General features: G+C 44.2%; 1 protein-coding gene across 9 annotated transcripts in view; it reads left to right on the forward strand.

Annotated features, from left to right (window-relative positions):
- Nucleotides 1-20,373, forward strand: part of CLIP1 (CAP-Gly domain containing linker protein 1) — a 141,349-nt gene that overhangs the window by 69,748 nt on the left and 51,228 nt on the right. For all 9 annotated transcript variants that reach the window (XM_084819237.1, XM_084819234.1, XM_084819235.1 and 6 more), the window contains 6 exons: nt 583-707; nt 1,859-2,075; nt 8,925-9,122; nt 9,752-9,855; nt 12,759-12,819; nt 14,543-14,575. In XM_084819237.1, coding sequence (XP_084675363.1) covers nt 583-707; nt 1,859-2,075; nt 8,925-9,122; nt 9,752-9,855; nt 12,759-12,819; nt 14,543-14,575 — 738 coding nt within the window. The remainder of the gene's footprint in view (nt 1-582; nt 708-1,858; nt 2,076-8,924; nt 9,123-9,751; nt 9,856-12,758; nt 12,820-14,542; nt 14,576-20,373) is intronic.

A 20,373-nucleotide genomic window follows, 5' to 3' on the forward strand; every position in this document is an offset into this window, starting at 1 on the left:
TTTCTTGGCAATAGCCATATTGCTTGAAAGAACAGATTCCCTCCAAATAGTTCTGCATCTTTAGTTTTCTACCAAATAGTCCTGCAGTATCCAAGCCTACCCACGTGCTAGCAGAAGCCACTATGAGCACAATAGGAAGCTAGTGGTTCTTAAAGCAACCTGAAATGAATGTAAACGCTGATTTCTGGAACAGGGCCGATCCAGAAACAAGCATTTTCGCTTGTTTCTAGGGTTGTTTATAGAGGCGTTAGCTTTCTGTTGTGGGAGCAGTGGGTCCTGCTTGTGCTACAGATCAAGCAGGAGTGCAGCAGCAGTATTGGATACTGCCCTTTATCTTTGAAACTGATTCCCTATTTCATAACAGCATATGAAAGATGTACAGTGTATGCATTGGATAACATTATGGTGAGTAGTAGAATACATGGTGGCAGGTAAAAAATGGCTACATTCTATATTAGATATCTGAAAAGTCAAGTGATACACTATTAGAGTGTGCAAAGTAGTTTTGCTTCTAATCTAGTTTTGTGTCTTGTGTTGTTTATTTAAAGCATTTTTTTCATCCCTTCTTAATCCTTGAATCAGGTTGGTGGTACGAAAGCTGGCGTAGTCCGCTTCCTGGGGGAGACTGACTTTGCTAAGGGAGAATGGTGTGGTGTTGAATTAGACGAACCCCTGGGGAAGAATGACGGTGCAGTGGCTGGAACAAGGTTAGTTCAAATCCAGAAAATAAGCTAAGTCTCTGGGAGTGCTAGTCTTGATGAAGTTGGATGCATTTAAAGGTAATGATCCTCAGGCATTCACATGAGGGTTCCGCACCTGTGCCGAGCCAGATCCAGAATGTTCTAGAACAGGGGTGGGCAGAAGGTAGATCTCCAGATGTTTTGGACTTCAACTCCCAGGATTCCTGACCACTGGCCATGTTGGCAGGGGCTTCTGGGAGTTGAAGTCCCAAACATCTGGAGATCTATCTTCTGCCCACCCCGTTCTAGAATCTCAGCCAGGGTGCTGAATTGCTCCCCATTCCTTTCAAGAGGAAACTTTATTTAAAAAAATGGAACTGCATGTGTCTCAAGGTGTGAATCAAGACTGGCTTGAAGCACCCAGATGCATACAGTCTGGCTGAAGACTTTATCCAGGTGTTTCTGTGTTCTTGAGGCCAGTGAGCAGCACAAACCTTTTAGCTGCTCTTCAAAAATACAGTCTTAAAATCACATAGTCCAAAAAACATGCCTCATGTATGCAGCTCAGAAGTCTCACTTAGAGCACAATCCTATGCATATTTAGACAGAAAAAAGTCCTGCAGTTCCCAGCATTCCCAAGCCACCATGGCTGGTTGGGGAATGCTGAGAGTTGTAGGACTTTTTTCTGTCTAAACATACGTAGGATTGCGTCCTCAAGTGTGTGATTTAAATGGAAGACTCCTTGGAGTTATTGGGGGCGGGGGTGAATGAAGGAGAAGTACACACTGAATGTATTGGGAAATGCTGAACAGTGAACATTGGGGTGCTGTTAATTTGCAAACACTCCTGCTAAGTATTGCAATGTGCAGTCAGTAATATTTATAGGAGTTTATGTTATCAGCAGAATAAAATAAAAATTAGCCTCTACAAGCCATAAGGGAGCAATTCAATTTCTTCATATACTGGTGTAGCCCTATTTACTTTATTGCACTTACACTTGTGTAAGTGGTTATTGAATTGGTTCTAACACAAAGTATTTATGACTAGTGCTGAGGTGTTTATATGTGTGTGCACACTATTCATTTTTAACATGTTTGAATAGAACTGTGTCTAAGCAAATATGTTTTTCTGTGGAGCAGGTCTTCATTTCTGGGTGTTCTCTCCCTCTTCCCACCCAGGTACTTCCAGTGTCAGCCCAAATATGGTCTGTTTGCCCCTGTCCATAAAGTTACTAAGATTGGTTTCCCATCAACTACGCCGGCAAAAGCCAAGACAACAGTCAGGAAAGTCATCCCAACGCCCACGAGCTTGAAACGCAGCCCAAGTGCCTCCTCCCTCAGTTCACTGAGTTCTGTGGCATCATCTGTAAGCAGCAAGCCAAGCCGTACAGGACTAGTAAGCTTATTTTCTTACTGCATGCTTTACATTCCCGGAGCAGAAATTGGCACTGCTTGTGGCCCGTGGCTGGCTTTCGTAAAACAGAGGATAGCACAAATCTTGGGAAAGGCACAGACCATTTTCCATTGTCCATTTTCTCCTAATGTTTTTGTTCACTGAAAGCATGCATGAAAAAAATCTTAGCTAGCCCTGGGGAATAGAAGAGTTAGTTTATTTTTAAGCTTGTATACTTAATGTTTAACTCAAGCTAACAGTTGCCACTTAAAGTAAGAAAGAGGTGTATGCCTCAGTTATAAAGTGAATGGGTTCTGAATTACTTGCATGGGATTGTATTTTTCACCAGAATGCATTTTATATTCAAATTGGGCTGAAAGCCTAAAGGCATTGACTTGGAAACAAGTCCTCCTGAAGCTTCCAAGTCACAGGCTGCAATCCTTAACACATTTGCTGGGGAGTAAGCCCCATTAAATACAGTGGGACTTACATGTCTAAGTAAACATGCATAGGGTTGCACAGTTCTGGCCCTCATTACTTTAAAGAAAAATTATTGTGCATGTGCATGGTAGGTGTTTTTTTTTAATTGTATTTGCACACTTGTTTTGAGCATTGGCTGTTTCAGAAGTAATTTTTCCCCTCTTCACCCCAATCATCATGGTTGTGTATAATTGGCCAGTATAAATGAATTTACTGTGTAAATCTCAGTATGTGTGTGGTTATAAAGCCTGTTTCTTTGGCTTCAAGTTAACCTTAACCATTTCATCTTGTAAGACTTGGACACTGTAAAAGTATAGAATTGATATTATTTTAACATATTACTCACTGTAGATTAAATACTTAACCTTAACATTAATTTAAACTTTTAATATCCTAATCTTGGGTCACCCGCAGCAAATGGAAACTTGCAATTCCTCCCTATAGACTGATGGATAAAGATTGGGCCAGACATCACAGGAGATTTCAGAGTTTTTAAATAGATCCTTGTTACCAAAAATAGATCCTTGTTACCAAAAATAGATCCATCTTTAATAGAACAATGCTACTAGGGCTGCTTCCAGATAGGTGGCTTCTAGTATTACCAAATCATTAGTTTTCAGTTGTAAATTATAAGTGGAATTGCAATTGACTTTTCACACAATCGGGAGTATTATACTTTATCTATGTGCACATCCTGCAATGTTCTGTCCACATCAGTAGATGTGACATAACTGCTGTGGGTGGGACCATTTTGGAGCTCAATATACATTCTTTGTAACTTTGGAGTGGCTGCCATAGTATGATCCTGTTTTTGTTTTTTAATTGATTTTTTAATTATTGCTAAAGCATTTCTCCAGCTATTTTTTCATGAAATTGACCTATAATACCATAATGCTATAGGATTGATTTTAAAAAATATGTATGATGTGTTAGTGGTATAACATGATCATATAGTAATGCTAAGTTTTTTAAATGATTGGAAAAAAACCCTTTGCAGACACCACCATGGTGACCAGAAAGGGTTTTTTTCAACTTTTTTTTTTTAGAATTAACGTTATAATTAACATAGCATTATGGGGCTATTCCTCCCTTTTTAAAAAACGAAACAAAAATGTAGCTGGAAGACATTTTCGTGATAATTAAGATAGATTAAAAAAAAAACACCAGGTATTGGCAAACCATTTTTTGCTGCATGTGATCCCAGGTTGACCTGAATAAGTGAGCAAATTCTTTGGCTTAACAGAAGGACGTTTTTTATATTTAGCCAGCGCCCATGTTAAAGAATGCTTAGCAGCTTAACAAGCTAATCTGCTGTTGAGGCTCCCACCTTAGGTTGAGGCTCCCACCTTTGTTTCTCTTTGAACCCTTCTGTTTCCTACTTTCCGATTGCTGCATTAAGAGTCTTGCTATGCAGGTACGTTCACTTCCTTTCTTGAACTACTAAAGCAAAACGTTGAATAGGAAAGCAAATAGCAGTTTTTTCAGTTTTACCTCCACCCACTGCCTACGTTACATGGAGCAGACACATCCTGTGCCAAATCTGCTGTTGATGTCATGACCCCTGAGGAAGAATCAGCATGGAGCTATAATCCACATAGTTCTGTGTAGTACTAACTGCATGCATGCCTTCTCCCATCTTTCCCTCATGTGGGCTGTTGTGATGTCCGTAGCAAAAAACCTTGTGCCAACATGGCTTTTCCCTTTCCCCACTCCTTCAGCCATTGCCCCAGTGGTAAAACAGCATACTCATACTCCACATATTTGTTAAGCTTACACAGAACACGGCAGTGATAACAGCTTGCACATTGCACACAGAAGAACCTCGGTTTGACAGCTAAATAGGGTTGCCTAATGAATGTAGATGTATGGTATACATATTCTTTCATTTTAGTTCACTTAAAACAGAGGCGGGCAACATGTGGCCCTCCAGATGTTTTTTGTCCTACAATTCCCAGCAGCTGTAGCCAACATAGCCAATGGTGAGGGATCATGGGACTTGTAGGCTAAAATATCTGGAGGGCCACACTTGCCCACCCGTGACATAAAACCATTTTAAGCATATATTTTATTTATTTATTTTTATTATTAAATTTATTAATCGCCCATCTGGCCGGTCATCCAGCCACTCTGGGCGATGCACAACATACAATAAAACAGTTTAAAACAATAAAATTCTACAATAAAAACATTTTCTAAAATACCCTAACCCACCCCAAATGCCTGCCTGAACAACCACATTTTTAATGCACGGCGGAAGCTCATTAAAGAGGGGGCATGACGGAGTTCCCTAGGGAGGGAGTTCCACAGAGTGGGGGCCACCACAGAAAAGGCCCTCTCCCTCGTCCCCACCGGTCTAGCTGTCCTGGCTGATGGGACAGAGAGAAGGCCATCCGAGGCTGATCTTGTTAAGCGGCCTGTCTGGTGCTGCTGGAGGCGCTCCTTACGATAGGCTGGGCCGAAACCATATAGGGTTTTAAAGGTCAAAACCAACACCTTGAATTTGGCCCAGAAAACAACTGGTAACCAGTGCAACTCCTTCAGCACTGGAGTGATGTGATCTCGCCGGCAGCTGCCTTTAATCAGGCGAGCTGCCGCATTCTGTACCAGCTGCAGCTTCCGAACCGTCTTCAGGGGTAACCCCACGTAGAGCACATCTAAACGAGAGGAGACCAGGGCATGTACTACCGATGGGAGCAGATGGTCGGGAAGGAAGGGGCGCAGCCGCCGTATCAGATGGAGTTGATACAGCGCTGTCCGGCTCACAGCTGACACCTGAGCCTCCATGGACAGCTGGGAGTCCAAAATGACCCCCAGGCTGCGGACCTGGTCTTTCAAGGGTAGCCGTATCCCATTCAACACCAGGTCAACATCCCCTAGCCTCCTCTTGTCTCCCACCAAAAGTACCTCGGTCTTGTCAGGGTTCAGCTTCAGCTTATTCCTCCCCATCCAGCCACTCACCATCTCCAGACATTTGGACAGGGATTCTACGGCCAACCTTGGTGAAGATTTGAATGAGAGGTAGAGCTGCGTGTCATCTGCATAGTGATGACACTGCACCCCAAACCTCCTGATGATAGCCCCCAGCGGCTTCACATAGATGTTAAATAGCATCGGGGAGAGGATGGAACCCTGTGGCACCCCACAAGTAAGTGGCCACGGGTCCGAAACCTCCTCTCCCAGTGCTACCCTCTGGTACCTGCCGGAGAGGAAGGACCGGAACCACCGCAATATGGTGTCTCCAATGCCCAACCCCTCCAGGCGGTCCAGGAGGATACCGTGGTCAACGGTATCAAAAGCCGCTACGAGGTCGAGGAGAACAAGGAAGGAGCATTCACCCCTATCCAGAGCCCTCCTCATATCATCTACCAAGGCGACCAAGGCCGTTTCTGTCCCATGCCCAAGTCTGAAGCCTGACTGAAATGGGTCTAGATAATCAGTTTCTTCCAAGTGTGCCTTCAACTGCACCGCCACCACCCGCTCAATCACCTTGCCCCAAAATGGCAGATTTGAGACTGGGCGAAAGTTGTTCAGAACTTGAGGATCCAAGGAGGGCTTCTTTAAGAGCGGTCTTATCACTGCCTCCTTGAGGGCTGATGGCATCACTCCCTCCTCAAGGGAGGCGTTCACCACCGCCCTGATCCCCTCACCCAGTCTCTCTCTGCAGCCCATAATGAGCCAAGATGGGCAAGGATCAAGTAAGCAGGTGGTCGGCCGTACAGATGAAAGCACCTTGTCCACTTCATCAGGAGGAAGAAGCTGGAACCGATCCCACAAAACCGGTTTGCCACAGGCCGCCTCTTGCTCACTAACTGTATCCACAGCGTGCAGAGTAACACACCTAATCTGATCAATTTTATCTGCAAAGTGCCTTGCCAAGGCCTCACAGGAGGCCTTAGAATGCTCCAGTGATTCCGGAGCCACAGGACCAACCAGGCTCCGGATGACTTGGAACAGCCTCCTGGGACAGCACTCTGCAGATGCGATGGAGGCAGCATAATATTCCTTTTTTGCTGCCTTCACTGCCACGTGATAGGCTGAAGATACAGCTCTAGCCCGTCTCTGATCGTCTTTGGAGCGAGACTTCCGCCACCGGCGCTCTAGCCGTCTCACCTCCTGCTTCAGAGCTCGTAACCGCGGATTGAACCATGGTGCAGTCCGAGCCCTGTTCAGGAGGAGAGGGCGTTTCGGAGCCACCTGATCTAATGCCCCAGTGATTGCGGCATTCCAGCCACCCACCAGGGTCTCGACCGAGTGGCCGTTGGCATGCCCCAGAGAATCCCCAAGCGCGTTCAGGAATCCATTTGGATCCATAAGACGCCTGGGGAGGACCATTTTAGTGGGTCCTCCACCCCTGCAGAGGGGTTGTGGAACCGAGAAGTCCAACGTCACCAGATAGTGATCTGACCATGACAAGGGGGTGGTGGATATACCCCCGACTTCCAGATCACTCCCCACTTCTCCAGAAATAAACACAAGGTCTAGTGCATGACCGGCTACATGGGTGGGCCCAGTTAGAATATGGTGCAGCTCCCAGGAGGCCATGGTCTCCATGAAGTCCCAAGGTGCTCCTGTGAGGATGGCCTCCGAATGTACGTTGAAGTCCCCCAACACCAATAAGTTAGGGGACTGTACACGCATATCAGAGACCACCTCAAGCACCTCGGCCAGGGAGTCAGTCATGCAGCGGGGTGGACGGTACACGAGCAGAATCCCCAGACTGCCCTTCGGGCCCAACCTCCAGTACATGCACTCAGCAACCTTGGTCTCCCGGAGAGGGGGTGTGGTGAAGACCAAGGACTCTCGGTAGATAACAGCCACTCCCCCTCCCTGATCCCCAGCCCTCGGCTGCTGTGCATACAAAAATCCAGCTGGACACATGGCTGCAAGGGTTGGAGCAGCAGCCTCGGCCAGCGAGGTCTCCGTAATACATGCCAGGTCTGCACCCTCATCCAGGATCATGTCATGGATGAGGGAGGTTTTCTGGGTAACAGACCTGGCATTGCAGAGCAGCAAACGAAGGCCAGAAGATGGGGTCACGCCTCCCCCAACCATCCTTTGGCTCTGGACAGGCCCGGAGCAGGGGACAAATATTACACATCTCTCCCTTGTTCCCCTTACCTGGCATGGCTTGCCCCTCTCGCTCCGCCAGCGCCTGCCGCCCAGCCTCAGTATGTTCTGGCCCCTAACACTCCTCCCACTGCCTCCATCAGGTGGACACATGCCCCCTCGCTCCCGCCTATCAGGCAGGCTACCCACCCCTAAAAACACAACAAAATCCCCCAGAAAAAAACCAAACCAAAACAAAAACAATTAAAAATCCCCTTAAAAATAATGCCAGGCAGGAGTCCACAGGGAGGCCTGGTGGTGGTGGCGGCAGGCCCAGCAGCAGCAGGCACACCTCTTCCCTGGTGGTGGTGGTGGCTTCTCCTGCAGGCCCTGGCTCTCCCAGGCCACCTCAGCCAGCCAGCTTATGTAGCCCCTCCAGGGAGGGGCAGGTGGAGCAGCACAGCTGGCTCGGTACCTGGGGGCCTGGTCCTGCAGGGACTGGCAGTCCACCAGGCAGAAGTCTACAGGGAAGGCCTGGTGGTGGTGGTGGTGGCGGCGGCGGCGGCGGCAGGCCCAGCAGCAGCAGGCATGCCTCTTCCCCGGTGGTGGTGGTGGCCTCTCCTGCAGGCCTTGGCTCTCCATATTTGAAACAAGTAGCCAAAAGAAAGCTTCCACTCTTATTCTATATGCACTTACTTGATACATCCAAGACCCACGGGTTTGAAGCTGATTTCTAGACTGATGCAAAATCTAGCTTGATTCGTTCGCTTTCCAGCACCCCACTCAGACCCCTGTCTACACAGTGGTTGGGATTCAGCGACTGTGCATATGGAAAAAAGGAGGCAGCCATGTCAGCCTAAATGTCCCTGCTCTGCTGCAAAGTTCTTTGTTCCTCACTGTCGTTCTACCCACACTAAGGCACATACCATGAAGAAGGGGAGCATGCTGTATAGACATGGATTTAAGACTCCCGCTTAACTGTCCACTTCTTTGATCAGACAAGAGGGGTACGCATTGGAGAGTATACAGTATCTACCCAGTCACAGGATACTGAATCAGTCCATTTGCATTGTGGCGGCTTTGTTCAACACACATGCACATGGCTGGATCCTGGGAGCTGTTAGGAACTAAGGGGGGTGCTCATATACTGCTTCCCTTCACCCCCCTTGTGCCAGTTAGCCCCATGTTGGAAGCATCCCGTGAATGTATGTAGCATTACACTGGTTTTACTAGTGTAAAAGGCTGGCAATTTAAGCAGAACTGAAGTGCACTTTAATGGTTTTTAAAGTGGTAGCTAGGCTCTTAAAAATGAATATCTCCTCGAAGTTGACAGAAACATCTTCACGATACGCAAGGAAGATTTCAGGCACCACTGCTCTGCAGGAGGCACTGAAAGAGAAGCAGCAGCACATTGAGCAGCTCCTGGCTGAGAGGGACCTGGAGAGGGCAGAGGTTGCCAAGGCCACCAGCCATGTTGGGGAAATAGAGCAGCAGCTAGCATTGGCACGAGATGGACATGACCAGGTAGGCTGTGACTATTTGCCTGTTGTAATGGTGATAGCAGAAAACCAGTCCTCTGTCTCCTAGTGCAAGAGGAGGAATAAGTAAAAAGGCCATGCTAAAAACTGAGTGGACGGTTTTTGCCTGCGTCTACCAAAGAGGCTCCATGATTAGCAGGGATAAAATGACGACTGATTTGTTTAAGAAGCCAGCGTTCTGAGTAGTTCTGCAATCCATACTGCCTGATCCACAACATTTCCTGTGCTTACCAAATCAGCTTCTAGGATAAAATGCATCAGCTCTGCATTAGCTCAGTTCTCATAAAACATGATGTTCCCTCCTTTTTGCAGGCAAATTCAAGCCCTTGGCAAAGGGGGATTAAGCTGCTTTGGTTATCTTTTGAAACTGTATGCCACATATGTAACCAGTGCACTCTAGTCTGGTTTAAGTAAATGGGTGACTTGTGTAATATATATATATTCGGTTTTATTCTGGTTTTATTGTGGTTTTACTGCTTTTATATTTTATATTGTTTTACTGTGTACTTTTTGGTTTTAATTTCTGTGAACTGCCCAGAGAGTTTCGGCTATTGGGCGGTATAGAAATGAAATAATAAATAAATAAATAAATAAATAAATATCTTTGTTAATCAGCGGATACTGGAAATGGAAGCTAAGATGGACCAGTTGCGAGCCTTGGTTGAAGCTGCTGACAGAGAGAAGGTAGAGCTGCTTAACCAGCTGGAGGAGGAGAGAAGGTAAATCAAACTTTTGGGACAAAAATTGCAGAGAGATTATGTATAAACTTTTGGTACAAACTATAATTCTTTATAAAGGTGGTGGTGCTGATGAAAAACAAGAACAAGAAAAAAAAACCAGGGCAACTGGTTAAATTTGTGGTGATGATGAGGATGGGGGGACAGGGACCCAAGGCCACAGGTTCAAATTCCATCTGGGCTATTGATTTAGTGTGTAGTCTTCAAAAACTCACTCCCACACCCTACCTGTAGTGCATACCCACTCAGTCCTATGCCACTTTTTAGCTATCAAGAATTCCCTCAAAGAATCTTAGGAATTGTGATTTTGGGAGTTGCTGATAATTCTTCCTTTAAAGATCTCTATCACATTGTTCCAGGATTCCTTGGGAGGAGGGATATGTCTCAGCTCCTCAGCAATGTAAAATGGGGAATATTAGTGCAACCTACTTTGCAGGATTGTGAGGATGAACCAGAAAGAGATGGGAGATAATTTTGCACATAAATCCAATAATAGCGTTCAGGAGTTCTGTGAGCAGACTTTTTACTTTAGGATTATTGTTCAGCAATAAGGCATCAGTTACTGCAAGGCATGGAAACTCTGGTTCAGGGACTACTTTAACTCTGTCCCTGGTTGGCCTTGAGCTCACTTTGAGGAAGTTGCTAGGCAACGTAACAGCAGTGATGTACTTGTCTGATATACATTAACTGAACTGGCATTTTACAGCTCAAGAAGTATTCACAGCTTTGACTGTCTAGGATTTCTCCCACTTCCCACATACACTTGTAACTGAACAGCCTGTAGCCTTTCACCCTAAAAAAAACCTATAGAGTCAATAGAAACTGCTAAAAAATGAAGCTGAGTGGCTCTGCTTCCCACTTACCAAGCATTTTTTCCTTCCTTCACAAATTCTGTTCCTGCTGTAGCTCTTGTTCACACTGTGTGTTTACTGCAGAATTCTGCTTAACTTTAGAGAAATGTCAGTGTTCACACATCGGTCACAATGCAGCAGAATAGGATTCACATAGACAGCCAGGGCTTTCCTACGGTTGCCTATGAAAAAGGGAAATTGCTGGGCATCATCCAGTTTGTAAAGAAGCTCTTCCAAGGAGGGAAGTCCCCAGCTTATAAAGTTCAATTGCTCTGAGTTAGATACCAAGTAGTATTGGAGCTGGACTAAGGTATTTTGGTGCCCTAAGGCAGAAAATTCAAATGGCAGACCCATCATATACACTAACATGGGGAGCAATCCACTGGGAACTTCTTCTGTGAAAGCCTCATTAAATGAATGAGCTGAATGGCAGTGCTCTTGCATAGCTCTTGTTCATTTCCATGATGGTTGCACAGGAGAACTTCCCAGTGATTGTGATTAATATGTAGAGGGCGTGTTTTCCCCGTAAACGCCTATATATGTTCCCAGGCAAGTGGCTGACAGTGGTATAGATCAAGGGTGCAGAACCTTGATGGGGGCCAAATCTGGCCCTCCTAGTTTTCCAGTCTGGCCCTCTGGGCTTCCCTAGATGACCATGCCCCCTTTCCCCGTCCCCACCCCTTCCTCCACCGCACCGATCATTTGATGCTTTCCTGGCTCTTGTGCAGTTTCCCCCCAATTCTGAATGGTTGAAATGTCTCTTTTTAGTTACTGGCAGTAAGAGTTTTAAACTAAAATATGCTGGTATTTTTTAGCCCCACCCACCACCACAATGCAGCCCCTAAAAGCTTCTCCAAAATAGAATGTGGCCCTCAGGAATGAAAGAGATTCTGCAGCTTTGGCATAGATGAACATTTCTTAACTGGCTTAGTTGTGTGAATTCTCAGAACTGTAAGCACAAAGATGTGATGTATATAAATGAGCTGTGTAAAATGATCCAGTTGTTTGTCTTGATGACCTGTTTTGGAGGATGCAATAGGTCTTAAGGAAGAATTGACCATGTAGACCAGACCAGTCAATGTAGCTGGAACACCTTAAACAAATAATGCATCATTCCAATTACTTAAATGAAGAAATGTCTTAAATGTCTTAAAAGAAATGTCAGAGGGTGTACATCAGTGTACTTCTCTGTAATATCCAGATTTAGATGGCTGAATCTCTTCTTGTCCAGTCAAGTAGTCTGGTGTCAGGCTCTTAGGCCTAAGTACAGGCAAGAACTTTTCACAGACTGGCAGGCAACTGACATGCAGCCAGCTAGGGCTTTTCTACATTAAGCTTTTAACCTGCCACTTTACCAAGGCTTCTGCTTCTGGATTCTTTGTGGGATTAAAATCAGCTCTTTTACATATTTTTTTCCCCAGGGTTTTTCTTTCTCTGCCTTTCTATATGTTCCACTATACAACCACTAGGTGGTGCTGTGGTATAGCAGAATTGCACAATTACACAAGATTTCTATGGTATTATAGAGCCCATTGAGAAAATAATACCAGACTTTCCCCATTAAGGGTAAAACCGTGATAATGGTTGCAAAGTACGGGAGAGGCCCTGGAGGATGACAACATCATGTAAAGGACCCACAAACTATCATGAGTGAGCAATCACAGGCACACAATAAAAGCCACGTGTAGAAAGGGTCTTTGCCAGGCAGGCAGCCGACAAGCCTGAGATCAGTTGTCTGATGAAGAGGGAGAACCAGTTGTCCTCCCTCAGCAACAACCTGGGATTGACGCAAGGTAGCAGGTCTGGATGCTTTATTTCAGACAATTTCTGGATGCTTTATTTCAGACAAGACCAGTTTCTTGGAGGGAGCAGGGAACCGTTGCCTTATCTATAGGGCTCCGATGACTTCTGACATCTTGTACCTTTCCTTATTAATCAAAATAATGTAGCTGTGATGCTTGATCCCCCCCCCTTAAGTGAGAAGTATCTAGGCGAACCCAGTAGCCTTCATTCTGCTTTTTTTATTGCTCACAGGAAGGTTGAAGACCTCCAGTTCCGTGTAGAAGAAGAATCTATTACCAAAGGCGACTTAGAGGTAAAATGCCTCCAGCTCTGTTAAGCTAGCTATATTGTAGGATTTTAACAGGAAAACCTTTCTGACTACTACTACTGTAAGCCAAGAGAAAATAAAAAGATAGGATCTTATATGGTATGATGACAGTCCAGAAATATGCCTGTAGATATACCATTGTCTCATTTACTGCAATATCTTCTAATGTTTTGGGACATACAGGATTGGAGACTTTCTTTTTAATTCTTTGTCCTATATGCGGACGAGTAACTCTGCTTCATTCTTACTTTTGAAAATTCTGTTCTTCTTGCTGTTTAATATAAAGTCTTGCAGATGCTTTTCCAAACAATTTATTCAAATCGCCAACTACAAATCCAATGCTAAAGTTATAAAACTTGCAGTGTGTAGCTATACCCTAACTGACCTGAATGATGAAGGCAAGTAAAATTTGTTCTGTGTTCAGAAGTACAGTCGAGCACCGCTAATATTTATGCTGAACAGCATCCTTCACCAGAAATCCATTCTTTTCAACTTTTGGATTAAATACAGTAGTCAAATGTATATTCTGAGCATCTTGTTAGTTCATTGTTAATAATGTACCTTACCAAACTCTGTAGGGACAAGTTGCTTTGCAGTTTAGGCTTAAGTAGAGAAACGCAATGTGCACACTGCCAGTTTTGTACACTTATTTCATAATGTTGGCTGTCTTGAAGCTTTGTTAACACGTTCTTTAACATGTTCTTGTTTACTCTAAAAACAACAGCAACAGTGTTTATTAAATGCCTTTTCCCTAGCATCATGTACAATGCAAAATTCAGAACTGACTTGCAGAGCTGCAAATAATTTCAGACTGGAAGTGCTAGCCTTGTATGTAGTTGTCCATCTCAGTTTAACATCTTCTTTAGTTCTCCTTTTACGTTAAGTCTTCCATCCATTTTATCTGGATTCTTCATGGAACATTCATTTACCTTCTCAGCCTGTGAACTTATGTCTATTTTTGTGTTACCATCAATGTACAGGAAATATAAATTATATTATTTATTTATTACAGTAATTTCTGTTCTGCCTACACATCAAAGTGTGCTCAAGACAGCTTTATTTTTAAGGGCTTTAGATAACAAAGGGTGGAATAAAATTATCTTCCGACACGCACCTGTTACCCCACAGTGCTTGAGGACAGGGTTGTAGGACATTTTCAGCACATGTATTTGATTTTTGAGAAGTCTCAAAAATTAGAGTTACTTGAAGGCATGTTGGCTATATGTCAGACTTGAATCCTGGACGTTTCACACAATGACTCACTGTAAAAGTTCTACCCAAAGATCACATTTGTGCCCAGCTACCCTTCACTTTTTCACATGTGTGTGCAACACAAGCAACAGAGCGGCATGTGAGTTGCCATAGTGCACTTCTGAGCTGCTGGGGAGCATATGTGGATATTACAACCGTGTATGTGAAGTTGATCATGTGGGTCTTTTCTACCCAGTGGCTTCCACACCAGTGGGTGTATTTCTGGCCAGTCCCTCAGTTCCAGGTAGATCTTGCATCATGAGGTCGTTGGGAAAAGGGAATCATAATTGTTACTTCAATAATTGGAGGACGCAGTTGTGTATCTTATACACACACACACACACACACACACTTGAAGAGTTTGAGTGTATTGACCTATTTGTCTCCTTTTGGTTGTATTTAAATCATAGTGTTTAGCATTCTGGTGAAATCTCTTTGTTTTAATTTTTGCTGATAGCAAAAGAGGCAGATTTCTGAAGATCCTGAGAATGTAAGAGGACATCTGAACGTGTGGCAACGTCCCCCCATCTTAACACAGATTATTTACCAATAAAACCTCTGTTGATTATGTACTTTACCCACTAATGACATAATCTGCTGTTGGGGCATTAGCTTCCCTGTTTGTGTGCATGTAGCTTTGAGAACCATTCCAGTATTTTAAATGTAGGAACTTGTATAACAGAAGCAATTTTGCAGAAATACTATATTCATAGATGTGTTTTTATAGCAGTCCTCAAGCTTAGTATAGTGTCCTTAAATCTAAAGCCTTACGATGTTTTTGTAGGAAACTAATCTCATCCTCTGTTTGTATAAAACCACTAGAACTTTCAACCTTTACCAAAACTCTGCTAGTTAACCTAGGAGTGCCCACTAATGTTCAGTGGATGGCAGTTCAGGAGACTGGGTTGGTTATCTTCCCACATGTGCCCAGTTCACACATCACAACTACCCATGGGTTGTTTAAACCATGGGTAGTTGTGATGATGCAGGAATGAGTGAACATACAGTTTAGAGCAGTTTAGAAAAACTGCTTCTGTTTTTCTAAACAACCCAAGGAACACTTTGATGTCCAAACTTGGCACTCTCAGTTGTTGTGGGAGAAACGACCCAGAGTTTTAACCCAACAACAAGCCATGGGAGTTGTTCCTCTCTAAACGATCCAGAGTGCCAGGTTCGGATGTCCCAAACCCAACCCAGGATTGGGTTGGTTGTTTAGCAAAGTGGAAGGGGGTAAGCGGTCAGGAGGCAGCACGCTTGTTTGCGTCCGCATGGTCACAGCTACCCATGGTTTAAACAACCCATGGGTAGTCGTGATGCACAAACAGTTGTTTCACCTTTCATAAAATGCTAAAAGGGCAAGTCAAAGGAGGAAATCTGTAATGAAAGCTAATCCTCATTTATCGTATCACCCAGCTGTCCAGCCTTCAGTGACTTAGTAGAACATCTTCCCTTCATTACATAGATAGATTCTCTCTCCCCACACACACTTTTTGCATGTGTTAGATAGGAAGAATCTTACCAACCTAATAAGGACACTTTTGGTTACTTCCTCAATAAGATCTCTGCTACAGAACAGAGATCCCCAAGCAAAATAGAATTCTTCTTAAGCCTGAAGCTTGTTTTCTGCTGTGCTTCCTTCAGTGTTCCCTGTGCACAGCTAGCCATAGTGATCTTGGCCTCCTCTGCTGTTCCAAACCAGGCTCATGGTGTGTTCGAATGAAATCTGCATGTGACCTGTCCCTTCCTTTTTTTGTTTTTGTTTTGTATTTTGTGCTTTCCTTATGCACCCAAATCTTTTCTATGCTGGATCTCCCAGTCTTACTTTTTTCCCTAGCAGATGTCTTCTCCCGTAAAAGGCCTTTTCTTTTCAGGGATAATTGTAACGTGGCTAGTGGCTTTTGTTTGAACATTTGCTAAAAGGTTAAGACCATAAGAATGTAAGAAGAGCCAGGCTCTTCAGACCGAAAATGTATCTAGTCCAGCATTCTGTTCACATTGTGGCTAACCAGCTGCCTGTGGGAAGCCCACAAGTAGGACATGAGTGCAATAGCACCATCCCACTTCTGTTTCCCAGCAACTGGTGTACGTAGGCATGTGCACTTTTGATAATGGAGGTAGCACATAACCATCAGGACTAGTACCCATTGATAACCTTATCCTCCATGAATTTGTCTAATCCCCTTCTAAAGCCAACCAACTTGGTAGCCATCACTTCATCTTATGGTAGCAAATTCCACAATTCAGCTTCATGAGATGACCCTGGGTTCTAGTATTATGGGAGAGGGAGAAAAATGTTTCCCTATCCACTTTGCATAATTGTATACACCTCTATTACTGACCGTTTTTCTAAGCTAAATAGTTCCAGATGTTGTAACGTTTCCACTGTTCCTCATAGGGGAGTCGCTCTAGCCCCTTGATCATTTTGATTGTCCTTTTTCCACTTTGACAGTAGCCTTTCTTCAGTGTGGTGATAAAAATTGTACACAGTCTTCTAAGTGTGGTTGCACCATCCATTTGTATAAGGGCAGTATGAGCTGCCCCCCCTACACTTTGGGTTCTAAGCCTTCCAGCACAGGGGTTTTGGAATGATCTCCTGAGCCATTTAATACAGCTTACCAGTAGGCAGATGCTGGTGCAGACATAGACTGTTGGAGGGAAAACTGACGGGGCCTGCTTCTGTGCCTTTACAACAATGTAAAATAACTTAGTCGCAGAAATTTAATGTGTGTAGCTTTTCATAGATAAAACCGACTGAAGCCCAAGTGTTGTTAGAGGCAGAGGAGCAAAGGCTGGTAAAAAGGTTGTCAACTCTATGTAGAAACAAGAGTCTTTGTGACACCTTAAAGACTGACAAATTTATTACAACATAAACTTTTGTGGACTGGAGTGCATTTCAACCGAAGTGCCATAATAAAAGTGCTAGTCTTTAAGGTGGTACAGGACTCTCTCTTTTGCTGCAGCAGACTAATGTGACTATCCCTCTGGAAGTTTCTCTGCAGAAATAAAGACCTAGAATTTGAACTGAAAGGCCAAAATATTGGGCATGATACAAAATAGGTGAGATCTGTTGATAATGCAGAGATGTGAGGGTGTCAGAAGATGTTCGGGGGAGGGATTAAGCTCGTCTTTGCTTGTTTTTTAAAAAAAATCTAGAGTATGTAATTTTAAAATTCTTCTTTTCCTCCAAATTCCCTTTGATCTATGTAGTGATATTATTGGAGGTAATTAAGATAGAAAGGTGCTTTGCTTCTAGTGATCTCTTCAATGCCTTTTGCTGACTTGCATCTGATCCTAGAAATAGGAACCAATGATGTCAAAACAAACAAAACCCCCAAAGATTAGGTTCTGAAAAGCAGCCTTGGGAGCAAAGCATAAGCCTCTCACTTCCAGGACTTGTTTGCCTATGAAATCTTCAGCCCAACCTCTTATTTCCATCATAAGTAAATCCAAAAACTTAAATGGCCTCCTGACAATTTTGAGACAGCTAGACAAGAGAAACACATGAGACCAACGTGCTCCCCTTCCTATGCAAAAAACCTAACCCAAAATAAAAACAAATCGTTCGTAGAACAGGGTCATTCCTTTTCATCAATTCTTTGTAGCTAATACTACAAAAAGAGATGAGGGTCAGATAAATAGGCGTTTGGGATCCCACTTATCTTGCTCCCCTTGGTCTGGCATGCTAGAGAGCCAGCAGCCCTTACAATGATTTGCATCAAGTCCTGTTGTAGTCCTAGTGGGAGGAGACGAGTCTCTTTCAGGGGACCCTGATGATCGCTTGTAATGTAGGAGAGGTTCCTCTCTGATACTTGACCTTTAAGGCCCTTAACAGTATGGGACCAGGTTACGTGTTGGACACTCTTCGCCCACATGAGCCTGCCTGAACTCTTTGATCAGCTTCAGAGGCCCCACCCTTGAGCTCATCACCATCAACATTATGATTGGCAGGTACCACGTTCAGGACTTTTTCAGGAGTGGCCCCACAGTAATTGAACTCTCTCCCTGGCAGCTCCTCCCCCCACCCTTTGGTGGGCTGTTATAATATTTTTATTTAAGCAGACATCTGGCTTTTCATAAAAAAACAAAACACAATCTTGCCTTTATTGTTCTGCCGCTGCTTTTTGAATATTACTGCTTGTAATATTGTTTTAATTAATTTGCTTTAATGATGTCTGGCTTCTAGATTAGTTGTACACTGCTTTGATTACATATATGTAGAAAAGTGGTTTATAAATGTTATGAAATAAATAAAAATAAATCTCAGCCCATATTATGGGTGCACATTGAATGGGTTGAGGCTCACCCATCCTTTCCAATCATCATACTACAGATGGCTGCTGCAGCTTCTCTTACCTGTTATGGTCCCACCCACTTAGAGACATATAGGAGTGTATGGAGTTCCTAATACCATGGAAAGGCAGTGTGGTGCCCAGAGGCACCAGTACATCACTGGACATCTTTCTTGGCAGCTGCCAAGGTGTCCTACCCACCTGCCTTAAAAAGAAAATAACACATTTTCTTTCCAGCAGCTGGGATTTCTGTGAAATAGGTTTCTGTTGGTACTGAAAACTGTGGGTTCGAAGGAGTTGTTTAGTGTGTTGAAACTCAGACCCCACCTCTCTCTTGTTCTCAGTCCTTTGGGCAGGTACTTGTTCTTTGTCATGCTTCCCATGGCAGCCATTTTGTGGTGGTTCCCAGGGCAGTTACTGAAATCGCCGAATATCCCACAGCCCAAAAAGTTGCCTACCCTTCCCTTATACCGGGTCAGACCACTGGTCCATCTAATCCAGTATTAGCTGCTTTGGTTGGCAGTGGCTAACCATGCTGAGAGAGACATTTCCCTCATCTACTGCCAGATCCTTTCTAATTGGAAATGCTAGGGATTGAATCTGGGTCCTTCTGCATGCAAAACGTGTGCTCTACCACTGAACTGTGGTCCTCGTCCATGAAACTTTTCAGAGATACCACCAGGCTGCCTCAGGGCTGCTGCTGTAAGGTATATGAGGTCACCTTCGTATGTTGTTGTTCAGTCGTTCAGTCGTATCCGACTCTTCGTGACCCCATGGACCATAGTACGCCAGGCCTTCCTGTCCTGCGCTCTCTCCCGGAGCGTGCTCAAGTTCATATTCATTGCATCCGTGATGCTATCTAGCCATCTCATCCTCTGCCGTCCCCTTCTCCTTTTGCCTTCAGTCTTTCCCAGCATCAGGGTCTTGTACAGGAAGAATGTAATATACATCTGTAACCGTCCCCATTGGCCTCTCATTTTAGTAGTTGCTGTATGGCAGAAATTATCAATGTTTAGGCATTCCCAAATGTGCGCCACCATTAGTATTTCATAAAGTGCATTAGGCTAGGTCTACACATGCAGAAGTGGTGGTACAATCCTAAGGTGCAGGAGTGGACTATACCACTTCATTGGGCATGTGGGGGAGGGATGTCATTTTTTAATGTTTCCCAGGGTTAAACGCTCCCTGCCAAAAAAAAAAGCAATAAAATACAACAGGTAGGGAAATTCTAGCTGAGTCTGCTCTGTACTGGGCTGGTTTTCTACTTGCAGGGTTATTGTTTTTTTTAAACAGACAGTAGCATTCAACAATGTGATTCTCCCCACCCCCCAACTGGAGCCTGAAGTGGCGCAGTCTATTCTGCCACCTCATTTTGCCGCATGTGTAGAGCAGACCTCAAAATATTCTCAGGGAAGAGAGGTTTTGGGGTTTTTTTAAGTTGTTTCTCTTGGATCTCACTAAACCTGCCAAACTCAACCAGACCTTCTAGGTCACACTCGGTAATTAATTCTGGAGGTGCCTCCCCTACCAGGCATGCTAGTTGTGAAGCAAAGAACTGCTAAACCCTTAGCATCCGTCTTAAATGCAGGGCTTTCTTGGCACACTTTTGAAGTGTCTCTTTTATGTTCTGGTCCTAAACACATAGCCTGGATGGAAGCCCCAGTTGACATCAGTGAGATTTTACTTAACCAAGTTCTGTGTTTGGGGTCTAAAGTGTTAGCAAGTGAAGACTCCAGGGCCAGATCTGGCCCTTGCAGGATGCTTTTTAGAGCAGAAAATAGCTTCTCCAGCATCCATTGTTCCTGAATTTACAGTAGGGAGTTTAATACTAAGGCTGCTTCCAATGATTCATTGTGGAATCACTATGGTTCATTTGCTCACATTTCACAGGAGATCCACATGATGTTGTCATCCACTTGTAATCCTCTTGTGTTTTTCCAGTGCTGCTTCCATCTTTTTTCTTAATGGAGGAAGTCCAACTTTTTTTATGAAGGACAAA

This window comes from Heloderma suspectum, chromosome 13, assembly GCF_057233095.1.
Source record: "Heloderma suspectum isolate Gila_16-S chromosome 13, 16-S_ref, whole genome shotgun sequence".
NCBI classification, from domain to species: domain Eukaryota; kingdom Metazoa; phylum Chordata; class Lepidosauria; order Squamata; family Helodermatidae; genus Heloderma; species Heloderma suspectum.